Source organism: Anthonomus grandis, chromosome 9 (assembly GCF_022605725.1).
Source record: "Anthonomus grandis grandis chromosome 9, icAntGran1.3, whole genome shotgun sequence".
Lineage (NCBI taxonomy): Eukaryota > Metazoa > Arthropoda > Insecta > Coleoptera > Curculionidae > Anthonomus > Anthonomus grandis.
The window spans coordinates 7653606-7681148 of record NC_065554.1 but is presented as its reverse complement, the minus strand read 5'-3'; the positions used below and the strand labels follow the sequence as shown (position 1 = coordinate 7681148).

General features: G+C 33.5%; 1 protein-coding gene across 1 annotated transcript; it reads left to right on the top strand.

The window, feature by feature from the left end:
* The first annotated feature begins 47 nt into the window (after positions 1 to 47).
* Positions 48 to 27543, top strand: LOC126740253 (ATP-dependent DNA helicase 2 subunit 1). Its single transcript, XM_050446193.1, has 5 exons — positions 48 to 527; positions 6537 to 7008; positions 17050 to 17443; positions 17510 to 17858; positions 27195 to 27543. The coding sequence occupies exons 1-5, from the start codon at positions 287 to 289 to the stop codon at positions 27320 to 27322; spliced, it is 1584 nt and encodes a 527-aa protein (XP_050302150.1). The 5' UTR covers positions 48 to 286; the 3' UTR covers positions 27323 to 27543.

The following is a 27543-nucleotide window of genomic DNA, read 5'->3' as shown; positions in this document are numbered from 1 at the left end:
GAGACTGACCTAGAAAATTCAAACTTACTAAGAAACCATAACCTCAAAAGCTCATGACATTCCCGGCATTTTAGGAGTTTATTTACAAACTTAATTTTCATTATTTACAAATAGTTTGCAGTTTTTTTTTGATATTTGCAATTCACTTACAAATTGAATAGCGGTCATACTTAAAAACAAATTTTTTATCTAAAAATCAAGTGTTTGTCATTTATCGCCTATTTTAGATAACGTTTCACATTGAAGGGGATTCTAAGTATACTTTAAGGCAGTATTCATAAAAATCATGGATTATCAAGAGAATGAAGCTGAAGATTATGAAGAAGAAAATCCAACAACAATTAACTGGAAACCATCAATGGTATTGGTTGCAATCGACTGCAATCCATCAATGTTTATAACTCGTACTGATGATGAAGGAAATGAGACACACCCATTTAAAGATGCCCTTACAGCTTGTTATGAGGTGGCTGATTCTCTTATTGTTGCAAAATCGAAAAGTTTTAATCATTTTGGGGTTGTTTTAGGTAAGGCTTTAAGTATTTCAGATGATATTAATGTAGCTCTAAAACTCTAGGTTAGCAACTTTCCTGAAAAATCACACCTAAAATTGTGGTCCTGAAATTTGTGTAATTTTACCAGAAATAATATTTCCATGGTGGAACAAAGTTTCATGTGGACATATGTTTTTCAAAAAGAAAATAAAACTATATTTTGACAATCACATCTTAAATTATGGGAAAAGGCTTAAAATGTGTGTAATTTCAACTTAACCCATCGCAATCTAACTCAACCCAACTATAAAGGATTGGAAAATTAATTTTCGAGAATTTTTATTACTGTCAAAATGTTCTCATATCATATATTAACTTGGAAAATTCAACTAGTTTGAATAATGTATTGTATATTGGTCAATAGCAGAAGTACATAATGTTATTCAATTCAAATTTATTTCATTTTGGGGACAATATACAAATTGCTTACATTAATCACAATAAAGCGATCATGTGGCAACAATGTAATTAAAAAAATAATAAAAGGTAATTAATATACAAGTCACATTAAAACACTAAGAAAACAATTTAACATTCACAAAGTTTGAGGTAATTAGAAAATGATAAAAACAGAACAATAAGTGTAATACACATACATAATTATTTTTTGAAAATGAGTTGGTTGCTCATGTAGTCTGATATCTCATAGTCATATGCCTTGTTGATTAAAAAGTTTTTTATTTTGTGCTTCAATTTATTTATATTCAGGCTTTTTATGTTATCAAGTAATTTAGTGTAAAATTGAGGTCCGTCCATGGTTCCATCCATTTGCTGATTTATTGAATCTAAGATAACTTGGGTCAATATTATTTGATATTCCAATGTCATATTGGTATGTGTCTATGTGAAGGCTATAATTAAAAATATTTTTTTAACATACATCAGAAATTGAAATGTAAAAAGAGAGCTCAGTGTAAGGTCCCATTTGTTTTAAATAAATAAAGGTTTACAATAAGCTCTGCTAATACCAGATATCACTTGGACAGCTGCTTTTTGAATACGCAGCTGATTACAACAATGTCTTTATGTCAGAACACCATATTGTAGAGGTCACTATGAAAAAAGGCAAAATAAGCCATAGGTAGATTTACTTTATTTCCTGGGACACATTTTGTTGAAGTAGATAAAGATTTTGTCAGAGTTGGATTATTAAGTTAGTTTGTAATTCATGTGAAAGCCCAATAGTTTAACTGGATCAGTAGGCACAGTTTCCCTTCTTAATGAAACAACTAAGTTTGGAATGTTATTTTCATGAAGTTTTAACTTATTTGATGTTAACCATTGATTTTCAATGTTTAATCCATTTTATCCACAAACATACAAGTTTTACAGCTGGGTAGATTGAATGGTAGGTAGTTGCAAAAATAATAGGGTATTGGCCTAAGTATGCATCCCAGAGGGATACCATATTGCACCTATTAAGTGCCTGATTTTAATGTTTTAAGTCAATCAACTATGTCCGATTAGAAGGATATATTTTTATCATTGAAAAACCCCAGCTATGTGTTAGCTTCCCACACAATCAAAAGCTTTGCTTTAGTTACAGAAGTTAGTGTGTCAGTAACATCCACATTGGCCATAGTTGTAGAAGATTTAGGTAAAAAACCAAATTGTTCCCTGTTAAATAAGTTGTTGTTTTCAAAGTATGGTAATAGTCTGCATTTAATTGTGGATTCAATTATCTTAGAAATTACTGGCATTATGAAAAAAGGAGGCAGTAGTTCCATCAATCATTCACAGGATCCTTCTTGTAATTCTTGTGAATTTACTAGATAAACCAAGGTCTGCAGGATTAGTTCCAAAATATATTTTAGAAAGGAGTTACTAGCACCAAACATATCTCTAGATGATTAGTTTTTAACTAGGGTAATAATCTCACTTGGTTTAGTAAAATCAAAAGCTTGTAATGAAATCATGAACTGGAACAGCATGGAGACAGTCAAGAAGGCATTTGTTGGATTTTCAATCGTTTATTATGTTTTGCGCAATGCTTGTAAAATAAATATTAAATCATCTATAGAAGTATATCAGAAAGTATTATATTTTTATTTAAAGGCTTTCAATTTTGGTTAATAATTTGCTTATAGTGTTAGCTTGTAAAAATACAATGCTGGCCTTCTCTATGAGCTCATTGAATAGTCCTAACTATCTGAAATTAATAAGAATATTCTTCCAGGCATTTGGATTAGGGGCTCTGGTGGGATAGTTGAACATTTTTAACTGCCTTGTAAAAATAGAAATATTTTTTTCCCGCAGGCAGTTTAACTAAAGCCTAATACTTTCTATGATTTGGTTCATTGTTTTCAATTGCCTGGAAGAATATTTCTAGTTTCCTTAGAATCAGAATTAAATCATGGGCCTCTTAATGATCTCATGAAATGGTCTGAACTACATGGAATAAATAAGAATATTGTTCCAGGCAATTGCACTAAAATGTAATGATTCCTATGATTTAATTTAATGCTTCCAATTTCCTGTAAAAAACTCTACTGAAAGTAAAATAAAAGCCTTACAAAATCAAATTTTTTTGGCGTTTTGTATTTCTTCTCGGTAAATTCGTTTTGTGGTTGTTATATGAAAATTTTAAAAATATAACAAAACTAATTTACCTGACATAAATAAATTCAATTAATTAAAAGAGTAATTTGCTATTGTTCAAGAATAATTTACTCCCTAAGTTCAAAACCAAAAATGTAAGACAACTGCAGTGATTTCTGAAAAATGTATTGACTACTCTTAACCCACTGCATAGCTTTCATCAAATAGTATTAAACAATTTTAACACTGCTTTTCCTGTTGTCAATATTAAGAAACGAAATAGAAAACCTTGGTATACTAAGGGTTTACGAGTATCTGGGAAAAATATGCGCTCCTTTTTTTACATTAGGAAATACGCTATGAACAATGCAACATTTTTAGCTTACTATAATAGATACCGCAAGATTTACAGAAACTCAATCAAAATGGCTAAGTGGACCTACTTTCAAAGGAGGATAAATAGTTCCTCCAATAGAGCAAAAGAGTCTTGGAAGATTTTAAATGAGCTAAGGGGCAAAAATAATGTCTTGGTTATTCCAAGTACCTTAGATTCCAATGTCCTCAATTCCTTCTACTGTAATATTGCTAGTAACCTTGCAGCCAATATCTCACAAAAAATAGATCCCAGGAGCTATCTCAGCAATGTGGTAGTAGCTGAATCTTTCTTTTTTGCCCCCACAAGTTTGGAAGAGCTTATACAGTTAATGGTTAATGTTAAGAATAAGAGTTCATCAGGTTGGGATGGGCTTTCTCTTAGAATATTTTCTGCTTCACCTCTTGTTGCTTTGCAAGTCTTGGCCGAGTCAATTGACTTTTCATTTATGACTGGAGTTTTCCCAGAGTGCTTAAAAAGAGCAATGATTATTCCTCTTTACAAGGGTGGCGATCGCGACTGTCCTTCTAACTTTAGACCTATAGGGTTATTGCCTACTTTAGCCAAGATAGTGGAACGGCTCGTTAAGGTGAGGATGGTTTCATTTTTAAATAGGTTTGGCCTATTGAGTCTTCAGCAGTTTGGCTTTCGTGAGTCTGTGAGCACAAATGATGCTATCTTTAGCTTTCTAGAGCACCTGTTCAACCGACTGAATGTTGGTGAAGTTGCAGCAGCGGTATTCTGCGACTTGTCCAAGGCATTTGACTGCGTGAGTCACAGAGCGCTGCTGATGAAACTGGAGCTCTATGGTTTCAGAGGAACTGCCCTTGAGTGGTTTCGTTCCTACTTATCAAATCGTGTCCAGGCTGTCAAACTTAATGGTGATATCTCTAAGGAACTTAATATAAATGTGGGTGTTCCGCAAGGATCAGTACTTGGTCCTCTACTTTTTCTCATTTATGTGAATCATCTGCCACAACTGCAGGTAACTGGCAAATTTACATTGTTTGCCGATGATACCACCATCCTCTGGCACGACTCTGAGGTTTTCCAAATGGAGGCCAATATACGTGCGGATTTGTTAAAAATTAAAGACTGGTGTGATGCAAATTTTTTGACATTTAATGTTTCTAAAGCAAATATCCTTAATTTTAAATGTAATACAAATAATATATGTTTGAATAATGAGGCCATCACCATGCCACCTTTCAGTAAGTTTTTGGGTCTTTCCATAGACAAGTTTCTTAAATTTGAAGACCATATTGTGAATGTATGTAGAAAAGTCTTATCAGGCTGCTACGCCCTAAGGGTTATTGCCACCAATCTTAATTTCTCCATCGCCAGATCTGCATACTTCGCGATTATCGAGTCGCACCTTTGATATGGAATTTGCTTTTGGGGTTCATGTTCAAATTCACTTTTTAATTCAGTGTCTGTACTCCAGAAAAGGGCCATTAGATATCTATGTGGGGCCAAGCCTCGTGACTCATGTCGCCCGCGTTTTGTAAGTCATAATATTGTACTACAACAGTTCGAGACTAAGTCAAGGACTGTGCAAAACTGCTGGGAGGATCTCAGGAACCTCGCCGAAGCGCAAAATAGGCCAGAGATAATCCTAGCAGAGAATATGGGCAACAATAAGGCTGCAAGAAGGGCTAACCAACTTGCAACCCAGGGAGCCAGCAACAGCCTGGTAGGCCCTGAACCAACATGTTATGTCAGCGATAAGACCTGGAAGAGGGAAATCGGCAACTGGCTAACAAACCAGAACAAATTCTACTGGGAGCAGCTGCCAAAGATGGAACAATCCAAACAACCTATAGGCAGCCCACCCTTCAAGAAGGGTGAGAACATACTGGGCTTCTCCAGACAACAACTGCGAAAGGTCGCAGGGCTACTTACAGGCCATGCACCCAGCAGGAAACACCTGCATACGCTAGGGAAATCAGTTACCTCGCTATGTAGGGGATGCAATGAGGAGGACGAAACAACTCTTCACATACTGTGCTTCTGTGAAGCATTTAATCAAACCAGGGCAACATTTCTGGGGGAAGAGAAACCCGCACCAGAGGGTATAAGAAATCTACCACTGGGCACAATTCTGGACTTCCTTGAAGCTACAGAATTGAACCTGTGGGACTAAACATATGGGACACAATAGGACTGCTTCTTAGCAGACCGCAGTGTAGGGAGCCACAAGGCACCACCCAGCGGTGGAGTTTTAGTGGGTATAGGGCGAGACAGACTCGACACTGAGTCCCACACTACTGGGGGCGGCGCCGCGTAACCAGTGTTCATAAAGAATTTCTCCACCGACCCAAAAAAAAAAAAAAAAAAAAAAAAAAAAAAAAAAAAAGTCATAATATTTTAACCCTGTATTGTATTTTTATTTTGGAAACAGTTTGCTTAGTTTTTAGAAAATATAAACAGGAAATCCACTTAGGAAGCCACTATAATACACGACAAAATTATTTGTTGAGGCTGCCCATTCCTCATTTTGAACTTGTCCGTAGCTCTATCATATATGAAGGTAAAAAGCTGTTTAATAAACTTCCACTAGAAATAAGACAACTTAAGACTAAAAAAAGCCTACGTATAAGGACGAAAATATTTCTTGCTAGTAAAGTGTACTATAGTAGAATCTCTATAGTAGTATCTTGCTAGTAAAATGTACTATAGTGAATTTTTAATCATTAGCATTTAAGCATTTTTCAAAGTTTTATATAATTTTATTTTATTTTAAATTAGTTTCGCGTTTTTATTCCTTTAATGTACAGTCTATTGGCTTCGTCTACAACCTGTATGTTTATGTTGACAATAAAGCATTTTTTGAGTTTGAGTTAATAAGTAAGTACACTTAAATGAAAGTTAATAGTGACAAATATAAAAATTAAATATTTTCTTATTTCAATGCTCTGTGGTGTTTGTCCTCAAAAAATAATTTAAGACTCATTTTTTTAAAAATATACAGGAGTATTGTAAAACAATCATCATTCTGGTAGGATTTGTATCATAAACTTTCCAACTGATAAATTACTTTGTGAATAAAGTACCTCATATTTGTTTTTTAGCTGCTGAGGAACCTAAGGTTACTTTAACTGACATCCAAACTGACTTTTTAGAGTCACTTAAACTCCTAAAAGAAAAACAGGAAATGTCAAATGAGGAGCTGCAAAGAGAATATGAAAGAACATCTGATCTAGATTTAGCTGCATTCCTATTACTTTGCAAGAGAAAATTTAAAAATGTAGATACCAGCTACTATAAAAGAACCCTCATTTTTATTACCACAGATGATAATCCGGTTAAAAATGATACACAAAGAAAGTTTACAGCTTTGAAGGAAGCAGAAACATTGGAACCTTGCGATGTTACTTTAGAATTGGTTCCCATGAATCCAAATTTTGATTTTACGTTATTTTATAATGAGATGTTTCACTTAATTTACGCAAATACGCCTAACAGAGAGGATATCTATCCTGATAAGGACAGTTTAGTGGAGAAGTTGAATTCAGCAATTGCTTGCAGGCACAATAAAATTAGGTGAGTCTACTCGGTGCAATTTTTTATATCAACACTTTTTTGTTGATATTTTATGGTTTTATACAAGGGAGATAGAAATAAATTAAATCATTTTGTTGTGAAGCATGAAACGGAATGAATGAATGAAGTTTCTTTCTATTATTTATTATTTTCTTCTTATTAAAAAATGTTTTTACACTTCTTGTTATTCAACCGGTTCCCAAATCCGTTTCCCAGGTTTAAGACACAAGTGACTACTGACTGATTTTTTATATTGTTATTATGTTTAGGCTAAACCAGAATTGAACCGTCAAAGCATATAGCCGACGTCAAAATTATCTCGATTTTCAGAAAATAATGTCTAACCAATATTATACAGTTTTAGTGTCCCCTATATCGATGGCTTAGGCGCAATAATACCTCGTATCAACATTTTGTCAACTTTTCAGAAGAAACAATTTTTTCAATTATGTATGCAATTTATTACTTGAACCACATGTAATTGTATAAAATTAAAAAAAAAAATGTTAGTTTACAGGAACCTGCAGAGGCTTAGTCCTGTAAGCTGTAACAAGAAACTGTAAGTCGTGTCTTTTAATGAGTCTTGTTTAAATTCAAAAAACAGCGTAAAAACCATGAAATTCTGGCGCAGCTCCTGAAGGTGTGTGGATTTTTGATCATATATTTTAAGTTGTTCATGGAACAAGGTTTCAATTATGTAGTCAGAATCATTAATTTCTTTGGACCTTTGTGTTAAATCTCGAATTTAATCGGAAAAGTCAATTTCTTACCCTATGGTGCTTTCAGGACAACAATGTAGTTCTCTTACGTTAATGACAGTGTAATCATCGGTACACCTCCCAGATCTTTTTATTATCGTAGTTTTTAAATATTTTGTCAACATTTCTGCCATTAATCGGGTTGGCTTTTTTTTGCCTAGCTGGTTTTGGTAATGTGGTCATCATACAGGGTGTTTCAGAACTATGGGATCAAACTTGTAGGGGTTGTTCAGTGCAACAGTAGAATCCATTTGAGTATAGGAACCCATGTCCGGAAATGTGTCACTACGCAACTACGGCCCTAAGACGCGTTTAAATTTAGAAAAAATATTAATTACCTAAATAGGATCTGATGCATTTATTTTTACCTTTTCTACATGATACCATCACAACAATTGTTCAAAATGTCTTCCTCCAACCTCAATACACCGATTTAAACGCCGCACATGATTTCGGCGGACTTCACTAAAAATTTGATCCTCGTTTTGAATGATTTCAAATGCTGCTGTTATTCGTCCAATTAAGTCTAGCTCTGATTCTACTGGAGTTTCGTAGACTAAAGACTTTACATGTCCCCACAAGAAAAAATCGAGCGACGTTAAATCGGGTGACCTAGGAGGCCAAGAAACTGCTCCACCTCTGGCAATCCAACGGTGCCCAAACCGCTGAGCCAAATACTCGCGTACTTGTACAGCAAAGTGAGCCGGCGCTCCATCATGCTGAAACCACATTTGCTACCTAACGTTTAGTGGAACATTTTCAAGGAGTAGGTATGGCCCAATTAAATAATTATCAACAATGCCTGCCCATACGTTGACAGACCAACAATTCTGATGTTTTCTTGGAAAAATTGCATAAGGATTTTCTTCGTCCCAAACATGGCTATTCCTACTATTAAAAATACCTATTGTGAAAGAGGCTTCATCGGTCCACAAAACATATCGCAAAAAATTTGGTTGTGCAATGATGTGATCCAGAAGCCTTCGACAAAATTGAACTCTAGGATAATAATCGGCTGCAGTCATACCTTGAACTTTCTGGAAGTGGTTAGGATGGAGTTGTTGCTCGTGTAGTATCCGCCAGACAGAAGCGTTACTCGTATTCATATTCTTAGCGACGTCACGTGTGCTATTTGATGGTTGATCGGCAACTCGCTGAAGCACCTCTTCTTCAAATTCGACCGTTCTTACGGTTCGAGCAACACCAGTATCAGGCATCTTGGTCTTAAACATGCCTGTCTCTGCGAGCCGCCGATGAACCGCAATAAACTTTTTGTATCCAGGATGCTGTCGTTCGGGATAACGTTCATGATACAACCGTGATGCTGCTCGTGCATTGCAGTTTGTTGCTCCGTATGCCAAATGCATATCCGCCAATTCTTGATTGGTAAAGTTTTCCATTAGCAATAAATGTTGTTATGGTATCATGTACAAAAGGTAAAAATAAATGCAGCAGATCCTATTTAGGTAATTAATGTTTTTTTTAAATTTTAACGCGTCTTAGGGCCGTAGTGGCGTAGTGACACATTTCCGGACATGTGTTCCTATACTCAAATGGATTTTTCTGTTGCACTGAACAACTCCCAGAAGTTTGATCCCATAGTTCTGAAACACCATGTATAGTAATGGAATTTCTAGATTTTTAGTTTTCTCTCTATCAGGCTATGTATAGCACTGCACTCCATTTGAGTGTGGTTTAGGATATTTTGTGCCACCGGTTTTTGGTTTTAAACAGAATATTGCAGTAGTGCACGGAAAAAAACTCCACTAGACTCCTCTTGACTGAAGATAAGTTTAGATTCATATATCCGCAATGACAACTAATTTTATTCCAGAAAACGTATTGATGTTAATGCAATGCAAAAATTACATTTTATTTAAATATTTATAATCTTTGTCTTAGTATAGAAATACTCGGCAGAACACGTTTGCAAATATTATTACAATAGGATAAAAGCTTTGTTTAAGAATAGTAATCTTTTAATACAAGTTTTCAATTGTATTGTTAGTTAGAAGTAACTAAACTTGAAATAAGTATAGCTTATATTTTATTAATAATGTGCTATTCTTGTAAATGTAATAAGTAGAATGGAACTATAGTTTTGAATTTGAAATACGCATCCTCAAACAAAACGCTAAGGTTTTTGTTAAAAGGAATAGTTACGCTTGTATATTTTAATAAGAATATAAAATTTTCTGTATCATCAAAGTTGAAAAATGCGATACAATTTAAAAAAGAAAAGGACTTTCGCCTACTAGCTAATTTAGGTTAGGTAAAAACAACCTCAAATCTTATGGCAAGTTTTTTTATTAACAAGTCATTAATACAAATGATAACGTTAGCCGTAATTTATAATTTAGGTAATTTGGTTAATTATAATTTAATTTTACCCTATAATTTGGTCTCCATCCGAACATTAATATAATAACATGTAGGTCAAGCTTCTTATTTCATTATGGAATAAAAGCATATAACGACGTAAGTCTAGGTAAGAAAAACTCATATTAACATTAAAAAAATATTTATTCTTTTTTATACAGTAGGTATACCATATAATATATAAGCCGCTCAGAGAAAAAGTGGTATATGTCAGTATTTTTTAATTTTTGAGTTATACCATTAATTATGTTTCTACTGGTCTAATATATTCAGTCAAAAACTGCTATAAGTCAAAATTTTAACTTAGCTAAGATAAAAGCTTCCTAACGTTATTCCTCTCAACATAATGGATTCGTTCGCTGGAATAGTGGTATAAGTCAAGGCACCACGCTGTTCCGATGTCGCGCCAGGTCCTATTAAACTCGCTTTTTCTTGTTTAGTCAGGTTTTTTTAGTGTTATGGTACGTAGTGTGTAGATCAGTTACTGTAGCTAAGAAAAAAGATATGATAGAACTTCTTCAGTGGATTACCCCGATTCAGCATCAGTTCTTCCTGGACTTACTGACAAAAGAAGATGCTGTTGACAGTGGTCCATTATCCGATTCTGATAAAGATTAATTTGTTTAATAACTTGTTCTTACTCTCTTTACTGTAAGTTTAGTATGTAAGATAAGTAGTAGTAATGTTTTGCTCTTCAAGCTCTAAGTTTTTTGAACACTTTTATCAGTAATAGATATCATAGTAAACATACTACAGCTATTATTTTTCTTTGGTTCATCAGTTTTGTGAAATTTGGTTAACTTTTACGAGGAAAAGTGATATAACTCTCCAAGTTATACCACTTTTCCGCTATGTTTTTGAAAAAAACTTACTGGAAGAATGACATTGGGCGGCAAAAATGTAATTAATGGGCGCAATGAGTAAAAATGTTTACCATATGAAATTTTAGTACAGGGTTATTATAAATATGTACAAAAAAGTAAAGAATATGTTACTGTGATTTTTTAATTCATCCAGATGTAAAATATCAATTTTCTAAATTTCTACTTTAAGGGAGTTAGACCACTTTTCCGCTGAACGGCTCATATATGGACTGAATAATTCATTTAAAAAAATGTTATTCTATTCTAGGGTTTTGAGAATGAATTTGCATTAAAACATTTTAAAGTGACACCCCTTATGAGGCATTTACATGCAGCAAAGAAAATTTAAAAATGAAACAAATAATTTTTCCCAATTAACAAGTTTCTAATTAAGAAAGAATTTAAATTCCAAAACAAAAAATATTTAAAATTCCAGAACACCCGGTATTTTTCCAACAAACTGATTTTATCAAAAAAATAGTACCTACACACTTGCTATTAAATAATGGACTTACATATATGAAACACAAATAAAATATCCTCCATTTTGATTGATGGCAATCGCAGCTATGCAACGTGTACCCGACACCGGTGTATCGATCACTAAGCACTTTGAACAGAGAACCAGAATAATGTAAACGGAGAAAGCAAAACTGGGCCGACTATTGATTGTGATAAATAACTGATTTCATGTATGATTATGTATATGAAAAAATCGAGGGGGTTAAAATCAGGGCTTTGAGGCGGCTAAAACATTTGGCTCTCATTACCAATCCAGGGGTTAGGATAAACATGGTCGTGATATTTCCTGACAGGTCTGGAAAAGTGAGCAGAAGCACTATCCTGCATAAAAATTATGCGTCTACGTAATTGCAAGGGAAGCGTTAAATTTTTCTTGGGCATATACGCATATCACGTACGTTTACAAGTACAAGAAACTTTTGATAGAAATAATATTTGATATCACCATAAGGCGGTACACCTACATTAATTTATTTCTATCAAAGCCTTCCATAAAAATATTCAAAAGAAATGTGCGAATATTTTTTTATAATTAACCATGAATTTTTGGAACAGTTTATAAAAAAAAACAAAACAAAAAAATTAAAATAAATGTTCAAATTGTTTCCAATTTCCAAACCATTAACTTCCTGACAGTAACCAAGTCGATATTCAAATTCTTGTAATACTTTACTTATTGTTTGAAGCTGGATTTGTTGTATTTCGGCTATAATTCTCTTTTTTAATTCTTTTAAACTTTCAGCTTTATCAAAATAAACTTTAGATTTTAGATAACCCCATAGATAAAAATCCGATGGGGTTAAATCTGGCGACTTTGCTGGCCATTCAATAAAACCCCCCCTTCCAATCTATCTATTTGGGAAAATGTTGGTAAAGTAATCTCGTACTGTTCGCGAATAGCGTGGTTGTCCTGTTGGAACCATATCGAATCTGCCGGTATAAAGGGTTTTTACCATTTGGATAAAGTGTAATTAAACTAGGTACTCTCTAATTTTGAAGTAACTCTAAATATTTTTCAGAGGTAAGTGCGCCCTCAATAAAATAGGGACCCACAATTGACGTGCCCACAATTCCTACCCATACGTTTAACTTCTTGGGAAATTGCGTGTGACTTTCCATACTCCAGTGTTGATTTTCTGGTGCCCAATAACGAAAATTTATCCTATTTACAAAACCATTTAATAAAAAACTTGCCTGGTCGGGAAAAACAATTTTTCTTAAAAATGGTGGGTTTGCATTACAGTTATTCATCATTATTTCGCAAAACTATTCTGCGGATGTGATCATTTTCATTAAGCTCCTGTATTAAATGAATTTTATATGGATGCCATTTATTCCTATGCAAATATTTTAGAACACATGATTTACTAACCGACTAACCTGCAGCAACTTGTCGAGTTGATTTATGTGGATTTTCTTGTAAATCGAGCAAAACATCTAATTGTTTGTTTTCTGGAAGCGTGGGACGGTCCATATTTGTCTCTAACATGACCAAAATCTAAACTTTTTTTCAATTTTGCTTACAACCGAACGTGTAATAGGCCTCTCCGGGTACTTATTGTTAAACAGATCGCAAACTTCCGCCTGCGTTCGAGTCTTGTCGCCATATCCTACCATCATCAAAATTTCAATTCCTTGTTTTTCAGTTAAACGCGCCATACTTTTAAACTTTGCATCTGCACTTGACACTTACTGACATTTACGAAAATTAATACATACTGTTTCCACGCGAATAAATGGTGAGAAGTTATCAGCAATCAAATATACCTGTTAAAAAACTATGAAAAAACATGTTTGAATATGCTCAAATGACCCAAACAGGTATAGACCTGGTATACAAAATATACTTAAAATTCTATGCAGAATTCAAAAATGGAATAAAAAATGGTGTTTCCATTTAAAAAATTGAAGTTGATGGTCGTTGCTTATTTTTGGTTCACCCTGTATACATAAATTCATCATCAAAATAATCGCGACTCAAAATAAATATCGACGCGTTTAAACAAAGATAAAATAACACCCCTGAATTTTAAATGAATTTGTTCCAACTTGCGCGTACTGACTGTATAATAAAATTCAAACTTCAACACTTTGTATCTTGGTTATTATCGTTTTTAGGACTAGAAGAATTTGATCAAATCGTAATATTTTTGAGCGAAGAATATGCCGTTGCTCTGTGTCGACTAAGTTATGGTATACCCTGTATAGATAATCAACACATATATTTCATGATCATAGTTTTATTCACTTGAAGAAATTATGGATGTTTATATAGGGGCCCGTAAATTTTTAGACCTGGGCCCGGTTTTTCTCTCGGCGGTCCTGGCCTAAGTAATGCCTTAAGACTTGTACACCTACTACCTAGAGTTTTTCAACCTTCGGTTTACAGTTAAAAACCTGTTTTTTCCTTATTACCCGAAGGTTTTTTTATCCTACGAATCCTTGACATTGGCACGGCAGAGCCACGTCAGATCAGATGTAGTCTGGCATTAATAATTCAAAATTACATTAAATATGCGCTTCAAAAGCTTTAATATTGCAATTTCAAATACCACGTAACATAAATTTATATAAATTTTTAATATTCCGTATCTATAAAAACAACTTTAAACGTAATTTTAACGCGCTCTAATTTTGATATTGGACAAAAAACAAAATGATGTGTTTTACAAATAAACCAGATCGATACATGCAGCGTTACTCAAAGTGTGCTCCGCGGAGCCCCGCGGTGCTCCGCGAAACCTCCGGTAGGGTTCCGCCAGCAGTCATAATAAATGAATGCATGTATTAAAGTGGACCCTATAAGAATAAAGTTATCTAAGATAAAAATAAACAACCAAAACGAAACGCCTACTTATAGGTATTACTGGTACATATACGAAAATCGTCTGGCTCTCCGAAGTTTCTGAGGAATTCGAGATGATTCGATGGTTGCTGGTATAATATAAAAGAGGATTGTTTGGCGCGGAGGATTTATTAATCAAGCAACGTACCGCAAAATTTACTCACACCGCGCTCAGTATTTTATGTTCGCTTGTCTTGTTGTTTGTAGTGGTTGTAAAATCTTGTATTTCGTGCGTCAAGAGATACTATTTGTCATAAAATTGACCAAATCAAATTAGTGTTAAAGAAGAATGGAGCGCTGGCTTAAAGGTGTGGCAAAAAATGTGGTTCGCTTGGATGATGCGTCAAATTCAAATCAAGGTGATATGACGGCGTCAAGTTCTAGTTTTATGATTTTAAGTTCAAGTAGTAAAACATCTAATGACACACTGAAGGTTAAAAAACGAAAGTATGACGAATCATACATTAATCTCGGATTGGTTGATTCCAACGGCTCACCTCTTTGTATGTTGTGCAGCAAACTTCTTCCTAATAGTTCGATGGTACCTGCTAAGATGCGCCGACATTTAGAAACTGTACATCCCGACTTCAAAAACAAAAACTATGACGTATGCGACTCAGACTGTGAATGAAAAGGCCACGGAGGCATCGTATTTGGTTAGTTACCGCATTGCCCAAGCAGGAGAAGCGCACACTATCGCTGAAAAGCTAATAAAACTATGTGTGGTAGACATAACAAAATGTATGCTTGACGAGAAATCTGTAAAGCATCTTTCTACAGTGCCACTTTCGAACGTTATAGTTACGTGCCGAATTGGGGATATCGCAGCAAACATAAAACAAGAACTGGTTTCACGGATTCAAAATTCAAATGGATGAGTCGACTAATGTTGCTGGACTGGCCATCTTGCTAGTAATTGTGCGATATCCATATAAACATTCACTCGAAGAAGACTTGCTTATGTGCTCATCGCTGCCCACTAACACAACCGGAGAAGAAATTTTTAACACGATTAACATATTTTATGAAGAAAACCAACTCGATTGGACTGATTGCATTGATATTTGTACCGATGGAGCCAAGGCAATGACAGGTAGAACAGCAAGAGAATAATATCAAGAATAAAAATAAAAGCGCCAAACTGTAATTCCAGCCACTGCATCCTGCATAGACAATCACTCGCGGTTAAGAAAATGCCACCAAGTCTAAAATTGGTTCTTGATGAGTCAGTAAAAATAATTAATTTTGTCAAGTCACGTCCACTACAATCCCGATTGTTCTCAATATTATGTGAAGATTATGGTAGCGATCATAAAACACTATTGCTCCATACTGAAGTTAGATGGTTGTCTCGGGGTAAAACTTTGACTAGGCTTTTTGAACTAAGAATAGAATTAGAAGCTTTTCTTGTTTTGGTAAGAGAGAAATCGAAAGCTTTTCATTGCTAAGTGAGCTCCTTAGTCACCATAGTCTTAGTCATACAGAAATATTTCAAAATGAAATATTTGTTGAATTGGTGCAATATCTCAATGATCTGCAAGGGACTTTTGAATCTTACTTTCCTGAAGAACAGAATACAAAACTGAAAATAAACTCATGGATTCAAAACCCCTTTTCATCTAAATTGTAGAAGCCTAAAAATATGTCAAATCAGATCTATGAATCATTTCTAAAAATGACATCGGATACAAGCATGGAATCATTGTTTAAAATAATTTCACTAAATGATTTTTGGTGCAGGGTTCGTGATGAATATCCACAACTTGCCACAGAAGCTTTGAATGTTCTTCTGCCGTTCCCAACAACGTATTTGTGTGAAACGGGATTTTCAGCATATACAGCTACAAAAACAAAATACCGCAATAGACTGGATGCCGAACCAGACATGAGAATTGAACTTTCTTCTATCAAGGCTGACATTACCCAGTTGATGAGGAATAAAAAACAATTACATGCCTTGCTTTAAATGAACTTAGTGTTATCATTTGCTTACTAACTCACTACTTACTGTATCTATCTTTTTTTGTATGATTATTAATAAACAATTCACATATAACTGCTTTACTTTTAGTTTAGAGTAATAACTCGATTTCACTTCCGCGTCATCCTTCACCCAGTCAACACGTGGTTGTTCTCGTCCATTCCTATCCTACGGATTCCTTTCCTTGACCCCTTCCTACCCCTTGCCGTTAATACAACGTGCATTTCAGAATTAAACTTTGTGAAAGTTTCTATCCCACTTCCGCGTTATCCTTCATCTTATCAACACGTGGTGTTTCGTCCTTCCTATCCTTTAAATCCCTTGCCCAGACCCTTCCCTACCCCCTGCTGGTGGTAGCTGATCCAATTCACCCCGGTAACCAGGCCGGATGATGCCGGATGCATCGTGGGGAAGGCGACATCGTGCATTGAAAAGTTTCGATTGTGATTGATAATTTAATAGGGAACATACCCGACGGTTTGCCCGAATCTCAAATCGTGCTGGCAAATTGCCTCGTAGCAGAGTCATCAATTGAACAAAACAAGAACAACAAGATAACTCGATTTCGCCAAAATTGTTAAGGTATTGCGCCTATGCCATCGATATACAACTGTCGAAGTTGGACGATTTAATGCTAATTATTGTATTACTTATAGTTAACCAACTATTACTGACAGCTGTTATCTTCTTCAGATACAATTTCTTTCCATTTCAAGGAGATTCCAGTCGAAACTTAAAAGTAATGAAGGTCAACTATATTCGTAAAGCACAATTTTTAAATACAGCAAAAGCTTCCCATGATGGCAGAATGCTGGTACAGTACAAGGAACCGTCAGAAGTCCCTGAGCCAGAAACTTTTATCCTTGATGGCGGCGATTGTGGTGAAAATATAAAGTTTGACTTAAGTGATAAATGTGAAATCCTACAGGATGACTTGGAGCTTGGTTTTCATTTGCAGTATGTGTCTAATAGGCAGACGGATATTGGGATAGTAATAAGTGAACCCAGCATTCTAATAGTTGATCCTAAGGAGGAACTAAAACACTATTTTGAAGAGATTTGGCAGTATTGTGCTGATAAAAATAAGGTAAGTATTTATTTTTTTCTGTTACATTTTCGGTTTAAGTACTTGTCAAATATGGTCTAATTAAAGGTATTGGTTTGCCTAAAAAAATTACGAAATCCGAGCGATAAACGCTATGTTGAACTCATCCCAAAGTTTGCAATGAACCAGAAATGTTTTATGATCAAAGACATACCGGTCATTGATGAGGAACGTTTTCCAAAAGAACTATTAGTTAAACAAGAAGAACAGTTTGAAGTAAAACCTAGTAGCAAGCAGAGGGAAGCCGTGAGGAAATTAATTGAGAAGTTGACCTGTGATTATGATCCAAGAATGCTAATTAATGCTAGTTATGGCAATCAGAAAGCGTATATAAAAGCAAAATTGCTTGACTATCCAGAGTCTGATCATGTGGATGATCCCACCGATGATAAAGAAGGTAAGCTTTGTTAATAAAAAAAAGGGTTTTAAGTAAATTTAATAAAATATGTTTGTACGTACGGTGTGGTATAGACATATTTTATAATGTTTTATGTAAAGAAATACTTATTTTTTGGGCTTCATATCAGAGTCTAAGATTTGAAAATGGTATTTTTATCAATAATCATCATCATCATACAGCCCCTGCTGTCCAGTGCTGAACGTAGGCCTCTCGCATGTCTATTCAAACGATCCTGCTTCGCGCTACCTATAGCCAGCTAGTTACTCTTCTTTTTCTGTCATCGGTCCATCATTTTGGACGCCGTCCCTTGTTTCTGTGTGCTTGTATTCTGGGTCTCTACTCACAAAATTTTATTTGACCATTAGTCACCGTTTGTTCTTGCTACAGGGCCAGCCCAATTTCACTTTAGGGTAGTTATCCTTACAATAACGTCTGCTACTCCTGATGGCCTGCCGATAGTAGGATACCGCACAGAACACAAATATAGATAAGTGCGGGTTGCCTTGTTAACGCGAAGAAATTTTGACATTTGTAAGCCATAACTATTGGCAACCCGTCGAACCAATCAGATTTGAAGGAAGACGCGGTCAAATACGGTAACAAATTTAAATTCAATAAAACGCGGGAAATTCGAATTTTAAGACTTCAAAAAACTACTAAATGTTTTCTACTAAATGTTTCTACTACCTGCGGGTACTCTACTTGATTAAAACAGATTGTTATCAATACTACTACAAAAAATATAAAAAGAATTTGCACAAAAGTAAACAAATTTCCCATATACAAATCTATTTTAACCAAGAGCACACCAGCTGACTGTGCAATTTAATGTAGTTTCCTAAATTGAGCTAATATGTATAGAAGATAACTTGCAAATTTAACTTTTGAAATCAAAAGAATTAAAAAACCTTCGTATCATTAAACAACTTTTTCTACTTCAAAAAATGTCCTCGGGTAATAATGATACATAAATGTCATATACAAAAAATAATATGTATTCAGTAATAATGTCTATTGAAATTCCAAGTATAAAACACAACTAAATAATTTTATGTACAACAGATATATTATTTTATCATCTGGAAAATAAAAATACAGAATTTTAAGTATTCTAATACAATACATAATTAACATTGTTAATTTATAATACAATACAAATATAACAATAATAGTCTGGGACATGTTCTGTTTGTGTACCAAAAACAGCAAAAATAAATAATTAGTTCAATAATAAAAAACTTAGAAAATAGTAATTTTGTCCTAAATTTCTATTTAAATAATGTATATTTAACTATATACAAAAAAAATGGCCGAACCCGTCGATTTTAATATTTGGTTTAGGGTTTTTCTACGTGGAAATTAAATATACAGGGTATTTATACAAGTTTTTCCAAATCCTTGGATAGGTAGCCGTGGGTTCATTGAATGGCCACCCAGATCGCCAGATTTAACTCACCTCGATTGCTATTTTATGGGGACACTTAAAAAGTAAAGTGTAGGGTCAAGTGGGGTATTTGTAAATGAAATATGCAATTTTTATAAATGTCAATATTTTTAAATATATTTGTAAATAATTTGAAAATCATAGGATATATTATAGCCTTCCTTAGAGTCTTTACTTTTGATCTAAGATGGTTTCCATCAAGTTTTTTGCAGTTTTATGGAATTATGGTTCATTTACAATTACCCGGTGCTATTTACAATTTCCCCTGATATTTGGGGTATATGTAAATTAATTTTAGTCTAAATATGGGTGATAATGTTTTAAAACAAAGGGTAATGGGAAACAAATGGGCCGATAATAATTTTCCTCCACTAACATTATGGTAGTTTTATATCAAGATCTGTCATTTACAATTACCCCATGTGCAACGTTTACAAATATACCATTAAATAATACTAAGCATTTGAAAGTAGTTTTTATTAAAGAAAAGATGCCTACAAAGCCACTTCTTAAAAAAAAACATTAAAAAAAAAATAAAAAACTTAACTCTAGTTAACTCAGTTTTTGCCCAATTATGGTCTATTTTTTAAATACACTAACTTAACTAATTTTTCCAACTTAATTTTGGGGTCTGGTAAAATTGCTACTATTGAGCTGAACTCAATCTCTGTAGTTGGTTCTTCTCGAGCAGCAAAAACAGTAGAATATTTATCTTCTCTTCCAAAACAATTGACATAGATTTCCCCCTCATCTATAGATACTTGTTCAATGCATACTAGATATTGATGATGGTTTGCTTTCCTTGGGCCCCCCAAAAAGTCTACCACTAAAAACATGCCGGGTTTAAGTTTGTTCCATTCTGGCTGTTCATAATCTACTTCTTTCAAATGTTCTTTTATGCAAGATTCCAGAAAATCAGAATCATCTGATTCATTATCAGAGCTATAATTTGTATTGTTTCATCGAGGTCTTCATTGTCTGAATCAGTTTCAATTAGATTTTTCTTTTTCCCTGTCTTTTTTTGTTTCTTCTGTTTCCTTTTTAAATCTTTATTTTCTTTATTCTTATTTTTCTTGACTTCTTTTTCCCTCCTTTGAGCTTTAATAATTTTCATTTTTTCCATGACTTTTTCATTAGTAAGTATTTCACCGTATTTTACAGATTTTAATCTTGGTACTAGATTAATTCTTCTTTTAACAACCTCAAATTTTTCGTAGCTGGTATTCATTGCTTGACAGAAAATATCTATTATTTTACTTGGGGTTTTAATTGGAGTTTTATGGGTAGAGATCGAAGGAATAGCAAGTTCAGGACCAGAGATTTTAGAAACGTTTTTTTTCCAAATTTATATCAACTGTGCTGTTTTCTAAGGTAGTATTGGCTTGATTATTTACACTTAATATTTTAAGATTTTCAATAGGAGATTGCCTCGGAGATTGCTCTTCAATATTTTCTGTAAATTGTGTAGGGCTAGTGCATGGTGTGGATGAGTTTTTAGATTTTAGCTGATTTTCTTTATAGCTTCTTAACAAAACAGGATTAAAATCTGCCTCAGGAAATTTTGTTGAATCAACTGGAAATGTGCCAGTAGAAATAAAACCTTTAACGATGTTATCATGTTTCATAGAAGCTCTCCCAACCTCTCCTAATAACTCAACAAATTGGAATTTTGATAACCTTATGTTACCTTTACCAATTTGTTTTTTCGTGAAGGTTATTAATTTTTTTGTCCAAGCCGTTTTCACTGAACCGAAGACACATAAGACACATTTATCCAATGGTTGTATCTTATCAGTCAAATGACTCGGAAATTTGTAAACTTGAGTGTTGTTATTAAGTGTCGCATTTACAATACGACAGCTTATGTGAGAACTATGCCCATCATACATTAAAAGAGCTGTTTGATTTGGTGTTCCCCATGTCCTTCTTTTATTGTAAACCTTTTGCAACAAAAGCTGTAGAAAACCATTCAAAAAACTGGGGTTCCTCCATCCAACCATTGGATGAAGTAGTGTAGGGTCCCTGGGTAAGCTTTTTCTGAAATCCATCTTGGTTGAACTGCTGCTCCTTTAAATAGTATATAGGGGGGCAAATATGAACCATCTGCACAAATTGTTGCCAACACTGCTGCCTCTGGATTCTCTGCCTGATACTCCTGTGACACGTACTAAAGCTAAAACCAAAAAGAAAGGTAATACAATGTTAGTTAAAAATTAAGGAAACTTACATTTTCCTTTTTCTCCTAATGCCTTTAGTTTATGTGGATCAGTACCAAATCCACTTTCATTTGTGTTAAAAATCAATGATGGTTTTTCTTCCAAATTATAATCCTTAACAAGCAGAGAAAGTTCATTATAAAAATCGTAAACAACTTCAGGGTCTCTGGCGTCTTTTCTTGATTTTTCTAGTAGTTCGGGTTTTTTAAATGAAATTGGGGGATTTCGTTTTAAAAACCCGTAGTACCAATCGTCTCCGGGTATACCATCTTTAAAGGGATTTTTAATTTGAGAAATCTCGACATATTGAGCCACAATATTCTTAATTTCTTCTTTGTCACAGGGATAACCCATCCTAGCACGAGCTTTAATACACTGTACCAACTTTTCGTCTTCTTCTTTTGACAACACTGATGGACGCCCAGCACCTATTTTATCTACGGAGATCTTGCGTCCTTTAATTCGATGAAAAATACTGGATTTGGGAACACCGTAAAAGTTTTCAGCTTGTTGATATGTCTTGTTTTTTATTGAGAACATCCTCCACAGCTCTTCTTAGATCTTCTCTGCTATATTGAGGTCCCTGACGCTTCTTCGTATATTTGCGAGGCATTTCTGAGAAAAAAACAGTTATTTACAATTACCCTGAATCTATTTTTACAATTTCCCCATAACAAAAATTTTTTGGGGTAATTGTAAATTATCAAAAATATACAAAAACCCTTTTATCAAAAAGACACAATTCTTGCTGGTCAGATACTAAGATGGCTAACTTACCTTTTGAAAATATTTAGAATAAGTATTAATCAATACACACTCAAAATTTTTACAAAAACATTCAACGTTTATAAAACGATTTTTAGTTTTTTCGACACTTTTCAAAAACACGTGCTTTAAAACCTCATCCCACGAAATACAAATGCAAGCTGATCATGTACATTATAGCCCAAGGTTAAAACATTGCTGCAGAAGCACCATCTACATTTTAAAGCCCGCGGCTATTTGACAAACACGCCTTTTACATTTACCCCTTTTTACAATTACCCCACTTGACCCTATGTCACTAAACCAGCGAGTTTAGAAGATTTAAAAGAACAAATATGCCACGAAATTAGAAATATTATTAGAAATATTACTCCAGATGTCATTGACAACGTTCAAAAAGAACTTTTAAATCGCCTTGGTTATTGTCAGGTTGTTAATGGTGCTCAATTCGAACATTTAATTTAGATAGGTATTTCTTAAATTTTACATTTTATAATCATTTTTCGTTCCAAATTGTTTAGATAACCACTATTTATTGAAAAAAAATTATAAGAAACTTGACAACAGAGAATCGATGAACATGTTTGTAAACAAAACCCCCTTTGCCCCTGTGCAGATGTTGAACTAAAATAAAGTTGTTGTTTACTACTTCTAGCCTTTCAATGTTCTAAGGTTTTGTTGTCTTAATTTGTCTTCAATGATTTCAGTTATTCTGTCTCCTGTATATCCCATAGCCTTAACTTTTAACCTTAACTAGGTTTTTTCTTCCGTATGTTAGCGTCGATTGTGTGTCCTAGTTTTGTATCAATTCCTTTTTTAAGTGAGTTTATTTCCTCTTTTGTGGTGCACTTAACATTTCCATTTTTTGTGCTGTTATATTTTTCACACCTATTTTCAAGTCGTTGGGGTTTATTTTATCTTGAATTAATTCTATCGTCGAGTTCAAGCAGTTTTGGATTTTATAATTAGTTTAGGTGGTTGAGATGGTTTATCTCCCATGATTGTTTGGCTCTTTTTTGCAACATCAGAATAAGTGGCAATTTTGTTAATGTTGACTTCTTTTCTAAGTTGAGTTACTTCATCTCTTAATTTTGATAGGTCGTTTTTCATTTCATTCAATAAATTAAACAATTTAGGTTTTTTCCTAAGACTTCCTCGCATTGTAAGCAAAGCAGTACTAAAACTCTTTTCTGCAGTGGCATGCATTTTATTTCCGATGATGTTGAGTTGGTAGTTTTATTGTGAATTTTCGACGCAAACAGATCGCAAGTATAAACTTTTTTATTGTCCACTAGTTTATCCTAGTTGTTGCATATTTCAGAATCATTGCCTACCATATTTGTATATTAAACAAATTCCCGCAAGAGACCGAAAATCACATATAGCGGAGTAAAAAAGACAATAAAAGTAGCTCCCTTCTTAAAAAAAATAAAATCGGCTTAGAACCAGATAAAACCTTTACCAAATCATTAATTAGGTTATTGTACATACGAAATGGGCATTTACGACTTTTTTTAGTGGTACCGAGTTTTATAAAATGGAGAATATTGCAAAAAGGCAGGAATTAAAAAAAAGTGCTTTTTAACCTTAACCTTTTAATATCTCCGGAACTTTTTAACATATTCAAAAGATCTTTTTTTTTTGTTTTAATGAGAATACATAAGCGCTGAAAACTGCGATAAAATAAATCCAAAAAACGTTTCTTTTTATTAATATAACATTTAAAAATCATTAAAATTATATTTTCTGCAATGAATTTTTGAGCAAGCGAGAAACTTTTTTATTTGAAAACATTTTTCCATACAATCTGCGAATAAAAGGTAGACAAAACTTTTACGAAGTTTTTAAAAGTAACTGCAATCGGATATATTAGCTAGATTGCGAGAAATCCACCTGCAAAGTTGTGCCAGATTAGCGAGTCAAACAACAGTCGCCGACGTTCGCGGGAGACGCGTGACTAATCATATCAGAGACAATCAAATTTGTTTTTCTCTGGTTGTCTCTTTAAAACTTTTTTCTCTTTAAAACTTCTTTTCTTTTAAAACTTCTTTATTTCTTTTTTGTCTCAAATCTTTAAATTTGGTTGTCTCTGATCATATTATAACCACTAAAAAGCTGTGTCGTAACGCTCTTGATTTTTGTGCGTTAAAACACGTTTTTATTGCGTTGGTGTGTGTTTATGTTTTATGAGAGTTTTGTTGATCTGTTTGTTTCTGGTTTCATATGAACAATAGCAACAATGAAGTGCCTCTTATGTGAACAATTATTGAACAATGATGATTGTATTGTAAAAAAACCAACACAAAAAGGTCTACGTATGATAATAAACTTTGCTCAGAAAAGAAATGACCCTATTAGCCGTAATATTTTGGAGAAAAAGGAGCAAATGTTAAACGGCACTTTGGCAGTTGTGTACCATGTATCTTGCAGAAAATAATTTACAAGTAAACAATTATGTAAACAATTTGACCAAACCGACGACACACAGCCAAGTACAAGCACGGCCACTCGCAGGGGTAGTACGTTTGATATACGAAGAATGTGTTTAAAATGTGGCAAATCAGGCACTAAAAATAAAGAAAAATTAACATCCGTACAAACAGGTTAGTATAAAATTTTAATTATACCTACGAAAAGTTTTTTATATTAAAAAGTTGAGAAAAATATACATAAAAGTAATTTTTTAAATTAACTCTTAGTGGGTGCAAAAGGTTAAAATTGGATAAATTTATAAATATTTTCCGCCGTATGCAACAGCTTTTAACTAATAGCAGTGACAAGTTTGGTTTTTATTACATTGATTAAATTAATTTAAATTAACTTTTAACTGAAAGTGGTGGGCGATGTAATACGACCACTAAGGTTTTCTGTAACTCTGTGGTATATCAATTAATTATCACATGGGATGTGACAAGTTTGACCATTTAGAGTTAGCTAGTGCAGTTTTTAAAATACTTCATACATTTATTAAGATCCTCCTTTTAGATGAGTTTTAGTAAATTACACGTGTAACTTTTTATTCTAGGAACAGGAAAAGGTACGCACGAAAAAAATATTAATGCAGCACAAAAACGGGAAGATATTTCTATGATTTCAAAGCTATGTGGATACGAGGATTTGTTTGCTTATGATGCCAAATATCATAAACGATGCTATGGTCACTATATATCAAAAAAGAATATTCAGGCATTTAGAAACAAACAATTAAAATTAGGAAATAAAACTCTGTTATCACCAAAAAAATAATCCCCAACGAAACAAGATAATTCCGCGGAGACGTCAGATTCAACGAGTGAATCTGAAGTTCATATCTTACACAGAGCGGCTAGAATATTAAAGAATCAAATGCGCGAATTTCAATCCAAGAGGAAAGAATTTCCCATTCCTGAGGACATAAATGAGTATATGGACACATTACAATTTATTTCTTATTTTATGTGCATATATCAACTAAAAATTTGGTAAAACAGTCACATACCATATATGAATTTTGAAGACCCAAGAAAATATGGTTGGACAAATGAGAGAGAGTCTAATATATGGACTCCAATATTTGCGACACAGGATCCCGTCCCAAAGGAACTACGGAAAATTTTAGTTCTTCGATGTTTCGATGGAAACTGCAACACTAGAAAGTGTATATGTGTATCCCAGGGCTTGAAGTGTTATAACGAATGTAACTGTATCTTAAGTTATTATTATTCACCAACTTCATTTATAAATTATTCGTAGATGGTTAATAAATGGCGGCAGTTGGAAGTACGTTCGGTCGGCAACGGTATAGAGCGCGGCAATTTCCACCTACGCGTTACTTTAAAAATTCATATTTCAAAAACTATTTCGGATAGAAACCTGTGGCTTTTTCTAAAAACTTTTTTATGGTTTTTTCTACATTTCATTCGTAGCATGTATGGCAAAATTCATCATAATAAAAAAGTTTATCGCTTGCTGAAAAATTCAATACCAACAATATAAATTTTATAATTTTCATGTTTTTTATTAACAAGAATATAAGTTTTCTGCAATTATTTTACTGCAGTTGTTAGCGCTTATATATGCCCTTTAAGCAAAAAAAAAAGAAAATTTAGCTATATGAATTAGTTTCGGAGATATTGGCAGTTTAATGTATAATGGTAACATTTTTGAATTAAACCATTTTTTTTTTAATTCTGATTTTAAAAAACTCGGTACCATTAAAAAAAGTCGTAATTACCCATTTCGTATGTGTAATAACCAAACTAATGATTTGGTAAAGGTTTCATCTGGTTCTAAGCCGGAAAAAAAAATTGAAACATTTTAACCCGTTATTTACTCCGCTGATAGGGTTTATACACATTTCCTTACCTTCTTCACTGTTGATGTATTTGGAATATCGTTGAAGACAATGGACCGATCAAAAAATTTCCCAAATTATTGCCAAATTACATAGGCGATTTTTACATCACTAATCACATATACGTTAACACATCAAAAAATTGTAATTTCACCATTAAATTCCTCGCTAATAAACAAATTTGTGTATATACACTATGGAACACACCTTACTCAAGCTAGACTAGCAAAATGTAAGGGATTGAAGTTAAACTCCATTTATGGCCCCTTGAACTCAAGATTATATGGGACCGAGGATTTTTAAAAATTAATGTATTTTTTTTAATTTAAAAAAAAAATGTTTTTGATGTGTCACCACCCTGTGTATAAAGACAAGTGAGAACCACATCCTATAATGCATTTAATTAGGCAACTTATTCATTCTCAGTTTTAAATATTTAAATTGTTTCATAAAAATTAAACATGCATTCCACCTAAGTTTTTATGTAACCCTTAAAAACCATACTTTATTTGCAATAATCTCATTAGCTTATTCTTATTTATTAGTAATATTTAAATGTTGTTGTATTATTTTAGGCATTAATGAACAAATAACCGATGAGGTAGATCTTGTGAAAACAGTATTTCGCGTTGCTTCCGAACCACAGGGAACTAAAAGAAAAACTACTGCAGGCGGTAGTAGCAACAAGAAAGGCAAACGTTAAAACAAACTATTATAACGATTACTAACATTGTATTACGCATTACGTTTTTATCTTTATTGTTATAAAAGTTCTTTAATAAGCTGGGTATTATCATTTTACGTTTTATTGTTTTTTTTATACAATAAAATTTTAAATACCATGTAATTTCTATGTACTGTAATAATAAAAACTATCTAAATTTTGTAAAATGGTATAAATAAAGATTTATTTTCTTTGAATAA